At 40.3% G+C, this 18207-nt stretch overlaps 1 protein-coding gene across 13 annotated transcripts in view; it reads left to right on the forward strand.

Annotated features, from left to right (window-relative positions):
- TRPM3 (transient receptor potential cation channel subfamily M member 3) overlaps nucleotides 1-18207 on the forward strand; it is a 427187-nt gene that overhangs the window by 344606 nt on the left and 64374 nt on the right. For 9 of the 13 annotated variants that reach the window (XM_077344811.1, XM_077344812.1, XM_077344815.1 and 6 more), the window contains 3 exons: nucleotides 4769-4869; nucleotides 7844-7978; nucleotides 11919-11969. In XM_077344811.1, coding sequence (XP_077200926.1) covers nucleotides 4769-4869; nucleotides 7844-7978; nucleotides 11919-11969 — 287 coding nt within the window. The remainder of the gene's footprint in view (nucleotides 1-4768; nucleotides 4870-7843; nucleotides 7979-11918; nucleotides 11970-18207) is intronic. The other 4 variants (XM_077344814.1, XM_077344817.1, XM_077344823.1 and 1 more) reach the window with 1 other exon arrangement.

Raw genomic sequence — 18207 nt, forward strand, 5'->3', positions numbered from 1 at the left:
ACTGAATTAAAAACCATGAGGTTGGAAGGAGCCATAAAGGCCATCTACACCTTCTCAATGCAGGATCAGCCTAAAGCATCCATGAAAAATGTTCCTTAATATTGCCAATTCTAGCTTTATGATTGTAGTCTTTCACATAAGCTATTTTATTTCTGTAGAGCTAATGAAGATAACCCATGTCTTCATTATGTGTTTTCACCCTTGGTTCACAGTGTTCTTTTGCTGTATATCAAGGCTTGTTATGGGCCAAGCCAGTCAACTTTAAAAATGGCCTATTGTTCCTGACCCAGTAAATGAAAGGCTTTATTGACTTAAAGGATGTAATAATTCCCATTAAATATCTTTTTTATTATCTCAAAAGGCTGCTAAATCCTCTGAGTGCCACCTCACAATTTCTAATCAATACAGTTCTGACCTACTTCAGCTGATGCATGCTGAGAACAACATTAATGTTTCTCCTGTCAAGAGCTCAAGCGCTGTACTTTGAATAGATTTATCTGGCATTTTGAAGGCCAAGTTTGCTCAATTTCCAGCTGCCAAGTAGCTAGAAGAAATATAGCTATATTTTGATTTGTTCGTATTCGAAAGAGCTCCCTTATCATCAGAACAGCCAGTCCACAGCAGCTGCCAAAAGGAAAGTTTTGCCAGGTCAGATATAGCCAGGAATTTTACTCAGCCTGTTCCTGTGCCTGGTTATTTCAATAACCACTAAAACAGTTCAATATCTAAACATTTTAGGGTTATCTTCATTTACTTTGGCAAGGCAGTAAAACTTCAAATCATATTGTCCATTCTTATTGTGTAGGCATGAATAGCCCTCTGCAGCCATACATATGCTGAAATCAATGCACATTGAGATCAGTCAGGCATGAGCATTGCTGGCCTTGTCCTCTAGGTACATAAAATCACCAAATCATGAGCATGCATGCGGGCCCCAGCCCTGTAGCTGAGAACATTTGAAATAATGTCAATCCTTATCATTGGGCTTGAATCTGTGTGTACATTTTGTACCCATGCAGATACTGCACTCGCAAACCAGCAATTTTTATGGGGTGCTCATTCCCAGTCCAGTTCTATATGCACTGATTTTGATGGGCATATATCATTATCAGAGGCCTTGTAAACACATATTGTTCATATTATTTTAAACCAGACAGCTCTATTATGCAAAGCAGCTCCTCCACACTACCTCCATCCCAGCTCACAGCCTACTGGCATGATCTTAATTTTAACAAATGGATAGTATGGGGCGGGGGGGGGGGGGCAACAGAACTCTGTGCATGGTGAAAAGTATTTCCTGGTTAATATAATACTCTGTATATCTTGGGAAGAGCCTCTTGTGGCGCAGAGTGGTAAGGCAGCTGTCTGAAAGCTTTGCCCATAAGGCTGGGAGTTCGATCCCAGCAGCCGGCTCAAGGTTGACTCAGCCTTCCATCCTTCCGAGGTCGGTAAAATGAGTACCCAGCTTGCTGGGGGGTAAACGGTAATGACTGGGGAAGGCACTGGCAAACCACCCCGTATTGAGTCTGCCAAGAAAACGCTGGAGGGCATCACCCCAAGGGTCAGACATGACTCGGTGCTTGCACAGGGGATACCTTTACCTTTTTATATCTTGGGAGAACACCAAGCCCAGCTGATTTGCAACCCATTTGAATTGCCATTCTGATAGCTGGCCAGGTTTTTCAGTCCTCTTCCCAACATAATTCACTGGGCTGCCCAAATCCTTGCAGTAACTGAATTGTTAAATGCTTAAAAGGAGGATACTGGATGATATATGTTCATTTCCGTTCTGGCTACCTAATCTGTTGTGCTGTTCACTGAAGCATATTGTTAAGCTAACCTGGGCCTGATGGATCTGCGTTCCTTCTAGCTTGTAAATGGGCTACAATGACTCATACTCAGACAGTATCCAAGCCATTCTACAGCTGCTGAACAATGCTGCTCACATCTTACCATCCTGTGACACAAAGGGCAGTGAATATCAACCATGAAATTATTGTATATCTGCTTTGAAACCAGAATGCAGGAAATTAATTTAGCATAAGTTCCAGTGCAAGAGTGACAGTTTGCTAACACATATTCTGCAAAACTTGCTTGTAACAGCAAAGACGATAGGACCTTTCTCCCTGCCCCCATTCCTTTGTGCACACATGCTCACCGTATAGTAACAAAAGAAGGGGGGGGGGGTTGGATCTGAGAAAAAGCTTGCTAACAGGCAGATTCCTTTCCCCGTCTCAATTACAAGCCAAATAGAATTTCCAGGTGGTTGCTGCACTGGCACATTATGTAAAACTTGTGTTTATATTCTTCATGCTTCATCCTAGGCAAAACTAATTTGGAACCAAAGTAAGTGGAATCCCCAGTACTACTGTGCATTCCTGGGTTTTGCAGAGGTGGGGATATCACAGGAATTTTGTTCACTATGCCTTTATTGTATTTGTTGATTGAGCCAGTGATCTTATAGTCCCTTTTCTCTTAGTGGGAACATTCAGCAGCAGAGATTTTTGCTTTGCTCTGATGTAACAGTGGCATGATGTAAACCCACCTGAGATTCACAGGGTAAAGAAGCAGCTTTCTAACATGGATAGACAAATGAAGGGGGTTTCCTAGCAACAACACAAAAACCACCTGATCACTCTCCAAGCAATTTTTCTGCCTTGATCAGGTTTCGTTCCCTTTGAAATCTAAAGGCACTATAAAACAGGAAATCAAAGAGGCTTCCGTTTGATTAATTTTAATGTGAAAATGCAAAATAATACAAACATGTCTAAAAATCCTGCTGAAGCTGCTCTAACCACCGTATCATGAATTCATCTGAATACACCAAATAATGTAAAGAGTCTATTTTTCCTCTACTTTAATGTGAGAAATGTCTTTGCCATCTCTTTAGTATTTCCTAAAAATACAGTCAATATAAATCTGTTGGACCTTGTTTAAGGTTATTTATTTCATGGAAGCAATCAGTTGCTTCCTGCACTAACAACAGCATTCTGAAAATGAAAGGATGAGAGAACATATAGCAACCTGATCAGGAGGAACATAGAAAAGTAATTCAGATTCAGGGTTTTCTTAGTTATAGTTCATTGCTTTCTTCCACTGCTGGGGTTACTCATAATATTTTTTCCTGTAATTTTTCTTTTTGGTTGAGTCTGTTATATGTGTGCAAATGAGAAAGAGATGTTTTTCCTTCTATAAAATCACAGCAGTCTCGTACTGTGCAAGGTAGCCCACGGAAGACAGATAATTGCTGTAGAAATGCTGAGTACTGGACATGGCCTCATTACAGCACAATGGCTGAGAATGCATCAACACTAGTCATCTCTCATTTATTTCATTTTTGAGTCTTTTATGGAATAAGTCCCATGCACAGGCTTCTGACTAACCCAGGAAATTCATTTTTAATAATACATGCTGAATGTATATAATTACACTTGGGCTTTTCTAACAAGATTTGTGCATTGTACTGATCTGTGGTCAGGAGCTTATAGTCATGAGGGTCAACATGTACGACTTCCAGGATCATGGCATAGTCAAATAAATAAATAAATAAAATTTGTGAGATTTCTAGATGCTCAGGTAGAATAATATGAAGTTCATTCTGGACCAGTTGCACATAAGATTACTTTAACTTTTTAAAAGGAGGATGTTTCTTTTTGTTATTTATTCATCTCTTTTATGCTCTGCATCATGGGAAGGGTTGGGCAGAAGGAAAAGGGTAAGATTGCCCAGTCTGGGTTAGGAAATATCTGAAGAGTTTGGGGGTGGAGCCTAAGGAGGGTGGGTTTTGGAGAGGGGAGGGACCTCAATGCCATAGAATCTACCTCACAAAGAGCCCACTTTCACTAGGTGATCTGATCTCTGTTGGCTGGAAATCAGTTGTAAAAGCGGGAGACCTCCAGCTAGAGGTTGGCAACTGTAGAAAGGGCCTTCTGAGAGTATTCAGGCCCACTCTGACTCTATTCAGCAATGAGCTGTGACTAGAACAAATCCTGCGCTAGGGTTCTAAGCTGCTGTTTGCACTGGCCTCCATTTGTGAGAAATGGCCCGATACCTTCCCAACTAAGCGTCCTGAAAGTGAAAAGACCCTTTAACCCAGCAAAAGTCTGAAAGTAAATGAGAATTAAGTTAGTCATAACTGGTTTCATGAACACTCACAGTATAATGCTTAGCAGAGTTACATCCTTCCAAATCTGTTGCACCACGGGGTTTAGAAGGAACTAACTCTGCTTAGGAATGCACAGTTAGTCATGACTTATCTTAGTTGAACTGAGGACAAAGAATGGGAAAGAAGGTATTCAGATCTGATTAAATAGTTGAGGCCAGGCAAACGATATACTAAAAGTGTGGAGTTGCTTAGTCTTCCAAAATACAGTCAGCATCAGACTAGGACCTGGAACAACAGAGTAAAATACCTACTCTGTTATGGAATCTCACAGAAGACCTTGTACCCATCCCAATCAAACTGTTGTGGTCATAAAGCAGAAGGAGAGCGATGTAATAGGTCTTGTTGGATCCACTTAACAGTGACAAGCAGCACATATATATAGATATAGATATAGATTCCTTTTTTATTCATACTTTGTTTTGTAGGAAATTAAGTTTCGAAGCCATTTAAAATTTGATAAAATCATACCACTATGAAATGGTTGCTCTCTCTAGCTCTGTCTCTCTTATGACTGACTTCTTTCCCCACCCATGAACATGTGCTTGACCAGTGATTATTGTATTTAGTAAAGAATGCTTATACTTTCCCCTTCTCTTTGTACAGGAGCGAATGCATCTGCGCCTGATCAACTGAGTCTAGCATTAGCCTGGAACAGGGTAGACATCGCTCGCAGCCAGATCTTTATTTATGGGCAACAGTGGCCGGTACAGTTTATACACCATTACTAATATACCTTACAATCTCTTCTGAAGAAAAACATTTTTGAAGAGGGTTTCCAAAGCACTGTCAGTAAACATTCTTGAAAAGTGGCCTTCTTCATCTACTTAAAGGAAATGTTGCCATCTAGAGGTCTTCTTAAAGTATAGCACAACTGGCAAGGAATCTGTCGTGTATTTGGTACTGAAGTCATACTGTGGTATGGTGATAGAGCAAGATAGCTAGCCATTTTAGTCGGTCTGTGGCAGCAGAAAAAAGCAAGAGTCAAGTAGCACCTTAAAGACTAACAACATTTTTTGTGAGGACTCTTTATTTCTTCAAATGCCACGTTGTGCTGTTGTGATAAAAATATCCACTTACTCAGGAAACAATCACTGACAGCCCCACTTCTGTAGGGGAATAAAAAAATGACAGTCAGACTGAGACTCAAAGCTCACAAGTGAGGTAGGCTGTGAAGATTCCTAAGAAAAGTTAGGAGCCTATAAGGAATAGACTGAGAAAGAATAGCCTGAATGGGCAGTTTATGGCTTGAGGAAAATGGTAGATGAGACGAGACTGAAGCAAGAAGCAAATAATCAGATAAAGGCTTCTGAAGAAACTTCATAGTCCTAAGGTCATGAAGTACTATGTTCTACCCTGGACCATAAAACTGATGGGAGTAAAATTTCATTAAGTTAATTAGAAGCAAGAACCAGAAGAATGTTGGTTAGATTGCTAGAAAACAAAGGAGTAGAAAGAGAAACTGAAGGGAGATTAGGGAAGAAGCTGTCTTGAAAATGGCAGATGATAGGTAGAAACGAATGTCTGAACCACTTGGGGAGAAAGAAAAAATATTCAGATATTTAAATAAAATATACTAGCAATAAGAAATGAAGTTCTGGAAAATTAAAAATTAAGTCACTGGTCTGCCAAGCATACCCCTAAGTATTCTTAAAGAACCCAAATGTGAACTTGAAGGAAAAGTTTGTTTTTTAAAAGGACCAATGATATCCAGTAAATCACATGCCTATTAGCCCTGAATAAATTAAAATTCTAGTAAAACCAAAATTACTAGCCATACTTAATACAAAGACTTACTGAGGAAGAATCGGCGTGTTGTCTGAAAAAGAATGCCTTCCTTTGCTAAACTTTTGGAATTATTTTGAAAATGTCAGTGCTGCTAGGGATGATCTTCCACAAATCTTTTGACTCAGTTCTTCTTTAAAAGCTCAAGGACAAATAAGAGGGCAGGAAGTAGAGGGTAAAAACAATTATCTCAATGGCTCAAAGTACTGCGACTCTGCCTTGTGACAAATGTCAATAATTTATTCAAAAGTGGTTTTGTGTTAAGCATGAGCATGAGTTTGCCAGTATCATCAAATAATTCAGGATAGTGAAAGTTCAGACAGACAACAAAATGTTCTAAAGGGTCACCCATACTGGGTGAATGAGCAGCAATATCTGCATGTGATTCATTGTTCAGTAGGTGTAAAGTGATGAGCAATGGGACAATAAAAAATCAGAAATATTTTACAGTGACAGGATGGGAAAAAGATAAGCAGGAAAAGTTGTAGGCGATGGTTTAATTTAAAGGTCAACTCAGTGAGTGGTAAGAGACTAAAGGGAAAATTCCATGTTGGGGCCATCAGGGGGGGAAGTCACCGTTCTAATGTGGGGGGGGGGGGTTTGTGTGTGTTGTGTACAGTTCTAAAAAGAAAATGTTAGAACTGAACAATGTGTAGAAAAAGGTAACCAAAACCATGATGGACGCTGGAGCACCTTCTCTATGATGAAAGAATAGAATACTTGGGAAAACATTTAGAAAATTATGCTTGCTGTGGAACCACCTTGGGTGGAGATTTTTCTCTCTCTTTTATATAATGCTCAGCAGCTTGAAAACTGATTAACATTAGATTCAAGACAGACAAAAGAAAGCATCTGTTTACATAAGAGAGAATTAGGGAATTAACTTCTACCAGCAGGTGGAATGGATACATAGGACATGTAGGCAGGAAAGGTTTACATGGCCTTAAAACAGGATTATGTGACTTGAAGAAGGCTTGGTTTACCACCCATTATAATTAATTCTAACCGCCAGAAGAGGCATAATATTTCTGAATACTGGTTGCTAGAAGTCATACAAGAAGACTCTTGACCACTTGCACAGCCTGCAGGCTTCCTGGGATTATTTGACAGGCCATAGATTAGATTGGTCTGATTCAGAAAATGTCAATACATTTTGTGTGTTGGATCCAGACTATATTTTTCAATGGTGGAATGGAAATTTTCTGCTTTTCCCCTCCACTGCAGCAGAAAGAAAAAGATCCAAACCTGTATTTATAACAGTTAGTTTCCACCCAAACAGCATTCCCATTTGCAGAAGCTGGGGACAATGATTTCCATACATTCCTTCTCTCACTACAGGCCCACAGTTTTGCCTGATGTGTTTCTAATGATCTGCTGACCCTGCCCCATCCACACCCCAATCAAAATTTCAGGACATTCAGCAGGCTGCAGATGGAGGAGGAAGTAGGAAATTCCCTCTCCGCAAAGTCCATGAATAGTTACATAGATGTCACTGTGATCACTCTGTGGTCATTTAGTCCTTTGTAACATGGCTAATTCCAGTTTAATAGGTCATCCTCAAGTGGATTGTTTTGAATAAAAACCGAGGATTGAGAACTTTTGCTGTAAGAACATATGTTAAAAATGTATGAGACAAAAGACTTAGATTCCTCTTTGATCCTGCCTGCAAGATTATCTTTAGGAAACTTCATTAAAGGAAGCCTATGCAAAGATAATATTTACATGTGCTATCTGCTCACAGGATTACATTAAACTGTCCTTACATGAATGAGGAATGTTATGCAAGAATCTGCATGTGAATAAATGCCATATAAATGCCTTATCTTTACTATGCTAAAGCCAGTAAATCCAGATGTTGACACCAAGGAAAACCTGAATGGATTATTTCCTTTGCAGGTGGGGTCCCTTGAACAAGCGATGCTGGATGCCCTGGTGTTGGACAGAGTGGATTTTGTGAAATTGCTCATAGAGAATGGAGTAAGCATGCATCGTTTTCTCACCATCTCCAGACTAGAAGAATTGTACAATACGGTAGGGCCAAGCTAAGCAAATTTTCTATCTGTTTGTTTGTTTCTCCTTCACACAGGATTAGAATGGGGCACACAAAACAATCCAAAAAACTTTTAACAAATGAATTAACCCTTGCAATAAGTCATAAGAGATCCCTGCCATTTTAGATTTGACACTTGTAATGAAAGCTCACTACAGCTCACCGGCTTGTTCTTCAACTACATCCTGTAACAGCCATTAAAATAGTGGCAAGCATTCTCTCTTACAATTTTATCAGTAGAAAAGAGAAAATGCTGCTATTGCTTAAAAAAAAAATCAGCCTTCTCTAATCCAAAATGTAACATTGCTTTTTGTAATTTATGTGTGAAACTGGTGCCTTTGAGATGACTGTTCTTTACGAAGACATTTGGAAGGTTACAGGGTTCTGGTTAACTGCAACACTTCCCACAGCACACCTGCCATCATTGTCAAAACTGCAAATTAGCCAAGAGAGCCGAAAAGAACCATGAGATGGTGTCAGAGGAAGGCCATGCTAGAGCTGCCACCTTTTTGCCCCTTGATCAAGGCTTTGCGCTTTAAGATACAAGTAACAATCTTAAGAGTTGCCATTTTCACCAGCATGGAAATGCAGGAAGGGGTGCCGCTTATTGAGTTGTTCTAACTTCCAGTCATTTGAAAGCAACGAGTTAAACATTGCAGTGGAGATGGAAGGTGCTAATCATAAGCCTGTTTCAGATGTTTGCTATGTGTTGGAGTATTGCATCATGTATGCTGAGGTATCATTTTTGCTTTCCAATGTGAAGGCTTGTATGTATACCTGTGACTGATTATGCACAGCAGTGCATAGTGGCGGGGTATCATGCCCTGCCGCGTCCCATGTATGCACGGAGGAAGACATCCCCTATCGCACATGGTCCACCCTGTGTGCATGTGCATCACAACTCTGAGGCGGGACAGGTCCACTGTGCCTCACAGTGGCTGTGGCAGCAGGGGGGCACAGCAATCCTATTGTGGGATGGTGGGATAGTGGCATGCTGCTGTCTCACCACCATGGAGGTGTAGAAATGCCCCATTTGGCTCCACAGCACCACAAAGCTCTACAGGGCATTTTGTGTCTCTGCAGAGACACCGTAGGTGTGTGGGAGGAGCTCGGCCTCAAAGGCCTGGCTCTTCCCTTAAGCACAGTCCTGCCTCAGCTGGGCATCTACTGCCTGCCACAGCAAGATAGAGAACATGGACGAATCCACATTCCCTTGCTGCGGGCCATTCAAGGCCCTGATTTGGGCTAGGATGGCAGCGATGTCTTGCATAAGTGTCTTAGCGCCGCTGCCCTGTTTCTGCCAGTCCCCAGACTTTCTGCCCCGTGCATAATCGGTCTGCCACATTCATATGATTTCCTTCTCTTACAAGGGAAGTATTGCGCAGATCAGATGGATGTACAGGTGGTATCCATGTGAAGCATTTATATGATGTTACTTGAGGTGCATGGTGTTGCTCTATTGTTATTGCATAAATGTCTGAAATTGGTCTTAGCCCTTTCAGTGAATCAAGTTACCTATCTTCAGGACGTACCAAAAGAAAGCTGATATGTGCAGTGCATTTTTTTCCAGCAACATATTGTGAATTAATGCTTCCTCTGTTACATCTGACTACAAATCTGATGGCTATTGTCTTTTTCACTGCTCAAGGACTTTACAAAACAATCTCGTTCTCCACTGTGAAAAACAGGCCAGATGGGCTCCTGACCTGATCAAGCAGAGTTCTCTCTATGCTGTTACTGCAGTGTTTACTGCTTTTAAAAAGTATATCAGATTTAGATTGTACAGATTTTCAGTCAAACATAGTTCTCATGTCCTTCCCTTACTTAATGAAAACATCTATTGCCACTTCCATGTTAGCAGAAGTTTAACTTTTTTTTAAGGATTTACTTTCTGTTTTGAATTGTTATCAGGTATGTGGGAATTACAAAGTCACTTAACATGGACAAAGTTACTACTTTTTAAGTGGTTGTGTTATTTATATTTTATTTTCAGAGTGGCCACATGCTATTCACTATGATTGTAATTATCATACAAAAACATGCTAGGACAGTTTTCTCCTTTAAAAATATATTGCAACCTAACAGCAGGAGAAAATACTTGTTTAAGCTATTGACTGTAATAAGAAAATAACAAAATATAGTCACAACTAAAAACAATGACTAAATAGCTCAAAATACATACAGGATAAGATACAGCTCAACCACTACCATCGCTGATTACAGTCTAGTACAGTGGTTCTCAACCTGGGGATTGGGACCCCTTTGGGGGTCAAACTATACTTTCACAGGGGTTGCGGCAGAGTGAGTGGCTTGGCCAGGGGGCACTGCCACTGTTGCTGCTCCTTCTGCAGCTCAGCCGCCAGCTGCTCTAGCAGTGCCTCCAGCACAGCGGTCTCCCGCCAGGCACTCTAGGTGGCAACGCAGCTCAGCAGGACAAGAGGCAGAACTGAACTGAGAAACCCTGAGAAAAAAAACAGTTTATATACTATCATGAAGAATGGATCTTCACACCATTGGTCAGTTTCAGTTTAATTTCTGTGAAAGAATAATTGCATAGTTTTATGGTTGGGGGTCACCACAACATGAGGAACTGTATTAAAGGGTTACGGCATTAGGAAGGTTGAGAACCTCTGTGTGAATTAAAATAGCAGAATGACATTTGAGTCTAGTGGCATCTTTAAGATCAATAAAGTTTTATTCAGGGTGTAAGCTGTTACGTGCATGTACACTTCTTCAAGATGCCAGTGAAACAAGACATTCTCAACCATTACCTATCAAGGGGAGGGTTAGTTGCCAGGAAGCACTAATTAGAGTTTAGGTGACCTGTGCATAGCAGCAAATTGGAATACAGCTGTGACACCATTAAGTGGCACTATTAAGATCAGCAAAGTTTAATCCTGGGTATAAGCAAGAACTTAGAGACTTAGCATGTGTAGTGAGAAGAAATCAATATTTCTGTTAAGGCCTGGGGGTTCCATTGTCCTGAGTATTGTAATAATTAAGTCATCTCTCATTCCAGTCTCCTTCTGAAATTCCTTTGCAAAAAAAAACAGCTACTTTTAGGTACCCCACTGAGTGCTCAGGAGACTGAAATGTTCTACAGGTTTATCAGTTTTGTGATTCTTCATGTCAAATTTGTGTCCATTTATCCTTAGGTATAGGGTTTGACCCTAACTCTACCTATACGTAACATTTGACAAAATCTGTTTAATTTGCATCTACATATACCAAGTCTCTCTGTTCTTGTTTATACCCAGAATTGGATTTTGTTGGCCTGGGGAGGTACCAGTGGACTCAAACTCAGTTCTCACATCTGTTTTGTTAACTCTTGTATTCACAGATCTTACCAACCACTTTAATCCCTTCACAGTTATAAACACTCAGTTAACCCAGTTAACGTATGCATCTTAACTATCCATTTCTGGCAACTCCCACACCCATATACAATGGTTGAAGTTGTCACTAAATGTGAAGAAGTGTGCATGCATATGAAAGCTTATACATTTAATAAAATTTTGTTGGTCTTAAAGGTGCCACTGGACTCAAAACTTTGTTCTGCTGCTTCAGACCAATACACCAGCTACCTGAATCAATGTTCAATAGGGGGTTTTTTTTGGTGAGGAGTATTGAAGCTTATTGAAGTAATCCAAATTAAACATGTTTTATATTGTGAATGTTCCAGTAAAATCTTCTGTAATAAAAATAATGTACATTGTAGCAGAGTCTAATGGAATAACTATATTTATGGACATTTTTCAGGAGACTGATATAATAGATAATTTTCATGTTGCCATTAGTTCTTAAGATGTTTAAGAAACAATACATAAATTTAGGGGTACTTTGATGCATCGCACTTTGTTTACAATAGTGCTCACTAAACAGATCAAAAATTTTTGATTCTATGTCGTTGATCGTTTTCAGAGACATGGACCATCCAATACATTGTATCATCTTGTCAGAGATGTCAAAAAGGTAAGAGTCCAACAGATGGACAGTAGCTTGAAGGTAATGCCATGGTTGCTTCTTGTCATTAGAAGTAGTTTCTGTTTTGCATGAGCTTTCAGTGAGAGCCCTTCCTCCTATATTCTGCCATTCCAACCATGCGATGTGTGTTTGTACTGTCTTAATTTCCTGTGTATAATGCAGTAAACTAATTATTGTGTTGTTGTCTTAAATGTTTTGGATACAGTGCTTTTGCTAGCTGGAATTATAGGTGTTTTTTCATGCCTGTTAGCTATATTTTTTTATACCCACCATTATTTTGGATGCTAATCTCCATGTTGTAGGACAAAGCTGGACCCTGCAAATATTTAATTGTGCTATATTTTTAACCACTGCAATATTTTCAATTCCATTGTGTATTATGTAATATGGAACCCTTCATCTCCTTTTTAAAAAAGAGTGCAGTTTAACAAGAAAGCAGAACTTGAGGAAATTTGTTGGAAATTTATAAGCCATTATCAGAATTTGAATGATGGAAATTTATAAACACCCAACAGATGAAAATTTAAAGTTTTGGAGTTTTTTGTTAAGAAAAAAATATTGTATAGTATTTTTATGAAAGTAAGAAGACTCTGCTGGATCAGATCAATTGTCCATGAGCCCAGTATTTTTTTCACATACTATCTGTCCAGATCTCCATGGAAGGCCAACAAGCCTGGCAGGGAGAATAAGGTCTCCCACTGTTGCTACTGCCTTCCACTAGGCAGGATTACGTAAATCATCATTTTAATTTGTGCACTGCTCCTCTATGGATTTATCTATTCCTTTTTAAAGCCATCTAAGTTAATGTCCATAACTATAACTTGTGGAAGTGACTGCCACTATTTAATGAAGTTCTTCTTGTGTGTTCCAAATCCACTGCTAATGAGCTTCACTGGGTGCCCCCAAATTATTGATTTGGACATTACAGAGACATTCTACATGGGTTGGATTGTGCCAGCAGGCACAATCCTCCTTCCCAGGACCATTTTAGGTCATGAAAACAGCATGGGGGAGAAGGCTGAAGCCTCTTCTTCATATGCCAAGGCCCTGGTCTCAGTCAGGCAATTCTCCTGAGAACTGAGAGAATCTTTGACTCCTATCTATGGACTACACAAGCTGGAAATCCTATACCCAACCTGTAGGGTTTTTGTATTGTCCTTTATTAAGTAATCAAAATTAACTACCAGTGTGGACCATCAAGTAGACAACCTTAAGTTTCTGCATTAGTTCAGGTATTCATTTGCAGAACTCCCTTCTATGTATTGTAGAGCCCAAATCAAAGCAAGAGGTCATCATTTAAGACATTCAACTTGTTTTGTAAGGTGCAAACAATAGGTTTTTAATGAAAATATATGACTATTTTTGTGCCATTCAATGTTTGAGTCCTCTTCCTCTTTCTTTGCCTCTATTTCTTATAAGAAGCACTAAGCCCCAGTGTTTCAATAGCACTTAATGAGACAGCTGAAATAAAATTAAACTAGGTTGCACTCAAGCATTTTCCCAACTAAGAACTTATTTCAGATCAAATTTAAGTAGCTTTTAAGAAAATATGCCAAGACCTGGAAACTGTAATGAGACTTGCTTTTTTTTAATGCCCAAGAAGCTGTGTAAGCTGTGGCTCGGGTCACGGAATGACTAATACAAAGAAGCTGAGAGCAATGTCCCATTGGCTTTAATCAGAAATCTATCCTATTAGGAGACACTTTTTCATTTTATAACTGATGAGACAGACTTGTACAGTGCTACAATATATTGGACTGTGATCCCATCCAGGAGCAATGGCATCCCTTCCTCTTCAGTCAATCCATCAGGGAGCCTGACACACATTTCAATGAAATAGCATTCTAGAAAATAGCCTCTTAATGGAATGTATCATTATTTTGACTGTCAAATGGTTCACTGTACATGGCAGAGACAGATGAATATTCTGAAGCAGGTTGTCTAGTTCCGATGTATGGATTTTGAAGCCTGGCAGTAACACTTTCAATTTTGCCTCTAATCTCTTGGGATCTAAAATAAATCAGGTTTAAAATGTGCCATGTTGAGGTATTACCCATGCAACAATCTACATCTGTTTGGGTTTAGTGAAGAACAGTTTAAATGTTTGGACTGTAAGGTAATTTAACCCTATACAACTTCAAGCTGTGTGCAAATTATGCAACCAAGTATGAGCACTACATAGAAAAATTAACAAAGCAAGCTTCAAGAATGGGGGGAAATTCAGCGAACCCAGAAAGCCTGCATGATTTTGCACTATAATCCTAAACAGAGTTATACCTTATGAAGTACATTGACTAGAGTGTAATTTTGTTCAGAGCTATATCTCAATAAGTCTGTATTGCATCAGTTAAAAGTATGATGCTTGCAGAAATCTACCTTATTTTCCACAAAGCATGCAAGTGCTAGTGATCCCAACACAAGCAAACGTAAGTGTTGTTTGTGACTGAAATATAACATTACTAGCTTCAAAGCCCGTTCCTAAGAACAGGCCTTAAAAGGATCCCCTCCCCTGGCCCCTGGCCAGGCAGCTTAAGGTGGCTTTGGGCTGCAGCTCGCAGCCAGATAGTGGGCCGGGTGGGGGCTGGGCAGCTCATTAGCATGGCCGGGACAGAGCTCCTTAGCAGTCAGCTCCTTAGCAGTCCTTAATGAGCAGTCAGCAGGCCGGGAGGCTCTCGTCAGCAGGTGCAGCCTAGGAGGCCAAGAGGCCCTCGTTAGGAGGCCCTCCACCACGATCCTTTGCCCAGGGCTTCTCCTCTTACCTGCTGCTGGCTCCAGGCACTGAGGCATCTGAAAGCAAAGAGGCTAGAGTCCAGGGACAGAGGGCGGGAACTGCAGGGGCAGGGCAAAGCTGGCTGCACCCTGATTGGCCCTATTCCAACTTGGACAGCCGGACACGTCCCACCCCTAGGCTGTTTCATAAATATATAGAGGAACAACAATGGATAAGGATTGTTGCAATAATCAAATCATATGTTTTACTCTGAAAGAGCCTACTTAACCTGAATGTAATTTATTCTTGATAATTCATTGAAACTTTCAGATAACTACACCCTCCTTAATTCTTATTCTTTCCACTCACGTCTCAGTTCAGTGTGAGCAGCAACAGCAAATGCTAGTGGACTTGCTGCTGTTTTTTTAAACACTCCTGTTTAAATGAGGCACACTCCTGTTTGGAGAATGAGTACAACTTTCATAGAAGTATTAAAAGGAAATCTTAAAAGCTTCCTGAGGCATTGCTGCACAGAGAGGAGGGGGCAGCCAAAGCTTCCCAGCATTGACATTTCTTCTTTATTTTAGAGGGCTTTGAGTGCTGGAAATAGGTGCCTCATGTGGCCCTTAAAATTTAACTGTTTTCTTTATATGAGATATTCTGTTCTGATTAGTTTGTGGGCAAGTGTAGCACTCATTAGACTTCTAAAGGTTAAATAAGAAATGGAAGGTATCTGATATCACTCGCCTCCAGTTAGTGTGTAAGTCCTACTTGACCTATCATGACTCGGGTTTAGTAAACAGCTTAGACTAACATGGGGAAATAATTGGGAGCTTGCAGACAAACAGTGCCACCTAATGTTCATTACATTAAAACCCACAGTTTCTTAATTTCCATTTTTCATGGGTACTGTTAGAAGAGAGATAATCTCCTGCTTGCTTGGTTTGGGTAGTCTCCATTTGTGAGTCTACAATGTTCACATTAAAAAGTTAGCATCTTCAGTGCTGGCTTCTGGTTGACCATAATTTTATCCCAAGTAAAAGTGTATCAGTGGAAGTGGCTTCCAAGTAAGCATCCTTCGGATTGCCAATGTTAGTGGAGGCTGTCGAAAAGTAGTTGTTTAAAAGGATTTCTGACAAAATTCTACTACTTTGAATATTGTATCATAGTGCTGAGCAATAATTCTTTCAATTTTTGTCCAAACTTGAAAAAAATCAATACCTGACAGAGTTGTTATTAAGAGAAGGAACTATATACATTACCATGTGTTTCATGAACGAAGAGCAACATAAAATGTGATAGGTTAATAGACAGATATTACTGAACAGATTTCAATAGTAGCAAAAATATGAACTTTCAGCCATTTTAATAACTGTCTTACATGCCCCATAACCTTAAAAGAAGATGGGTGGATGGTTTACATTAAAGATTTAAGTATAGATTGCTGTGTATAGCATACATGGGCCTACCACTGAATGCAGACTGAGTGCCTGTGTAAAATTTGGCAGGCATCAAAAGATTTGGAGTCTGGGATAGCCTATTCCCAGTATTTCATTAGGGAAGTGTGCCAAATCTTTTTAACATGCACTGTTAATGTCTAACATGAAACATGCCATATTCTCAGTTGCCTGTACAGGACAACAAATATAAAATGAGAAACAGTCTGATAATTGCCTTAAACTAGTTTTACACATTATGAATGTTCCAAGTAGATATTTTCTGATGGGTAACCAGGGCTGAATTTGCACAGAGCTTTTATTGCAATCCCAGGTCGGTTCAGTCCCTGCCAGCTACACAGAATGCGATTTCCGTTTTGATTTTGGGTGATTTAAATTTTTAATCTGCAACAAGCATGATTGATCCAGAGTGACCCTACCTTTTTCCCGCAATATCCAGGAGTGGTTTTAACCCTCGATATTTGAAAAATTGGCATGAGTAAAGGTGCAGCTGTCTGCTTTCCCGGAATAACTTGTTGCTGTCTCGTGGCTCCAACAGTGTAACAAGGAAATCTGTCCATGATTGGCTGGGCACCAGTTTCTTTTTAAAACTTTAATGTGACTGTGCTCCACAATCCATACTTCTTGCAGCAGAAATTTGCCTCATTCTGTGAGAGGCTGCTGCTTTCTCGTCTCTGAAGTAGTAGAACAAAGTTTGACACTTTAAAGTGGCACTTTAAAGACCAACAAAGTTTTATTTTGAGTATAAGATTTTGTGTTCATGCACACATTTTCAAATACCATTCTCCCCTTTACTGGTGTGTATCTGAAGAAATGTGCTTGTACACAAAAGCTTATCCTTATCCATTGTTCCTCTTAATATTTGTGAAACAGCCCTGGGGGTGGAGAGTGTCCTGGCTGTCCGAGTTGGAATAGAGCCAATCAGGGTGCAGCCAGCAAACTGGCCCTGCACCTACAGCTCCCTCCCTCCCTCCCTGGATGCTAGCCACTTTGCTTTCAGATGCTGCAGGAGCCAGCATGTGAGAGAGAGACACAGAGACACAGAGAGCCCTGTCAAACTGCAAACCAGCCCTGATTACCTGCTATGGCTCCTGCTGCGAGGGTTGGAGAGAGCCGCCCAAATGAGCCCTCATTCCCTGCTACAAACAGCCCTGGTTACCTCCTATGGATCCTGTCGTGATGGAGAGGGAGAGAGAGATGTGCTTCCCGGGGTCCCCTAGGTCCTAACGCCAATTGCATTCCAGATTGCAATGGGCTTTCTTGCTAGTACCCAGAATAAAACTTACTTGATCTTGGAAGTGCCACTGGACTCAAACATCTCAGTAAATGCCATAAGTTTTCTTTACTTTACTTTAGAGGGAAGAATTCTGATGATTTTTTTAAAGAATCCTTTTCTATATCAAGAAAATTCCTAGTCAACAGAGTAAGGTTTCAGAAGATACTCATGAGATAAAATCTGTATTTGGACCAATCACTGCTGTAATATTTGCATACTATATTGTCATGGTGGAATGTGCCATCATGTCACAGCTGATTTATGTCATGGGGGCCTCCACATCATGACCCTGGACTGCCTCTAGGGTTTCCCATCCAAGTACTAGCCATGGCTAAGAATGGGAGTGGAATTCTCCAGCCATAGAAACACCAATAGGGCCATTCCAAAGCTTAACAGGCTGCCAATAAGAGATTTCCCATTCTGCTCAATGTGCTCAACTCAGTGGGATCAGCTCAGCTCAACAACCCCACAGCCCCCCTGCTATTGGCTGTTGGCAGTTATACAGAAAGATACAGAACTTGTTAAAAGCCCAGCACATTCATAATTTATTATGGATACCAATACGTATGAGGAAAGGTTGGGGGAGCTTGGTCTGTTTAGCCTGGAGAGGAGACAACTGAGAGGGGAACTGAGTTTGGATCTTCAAGTATTTAAAAGGGTTCATATCAAGGATGGAGCAGAGTTGTTCTTTCTTGCCCCAGAGGGACAGACCAGAATGAATGGGATAAAATTAATTCAAAAGAAATTCCACTTAAACATCCGGAAGAAGTTCCTGACAGTTAG

The sequence above is a fragment of the Paroedura picta genome, chromosome 7 (assembly GCF_049243985.1).
Source record: "Paroedura picta isolate Pp20150507F chromosome 7, Ppicta_v3.0, whole genome shotgun sequence".
Taxonomy (NCBI): Eukaryota; Metazoa; Chordata; class Lepidosauria; order Squamata; family Gekkonidae; genus Paroedura; species Paroedura picta.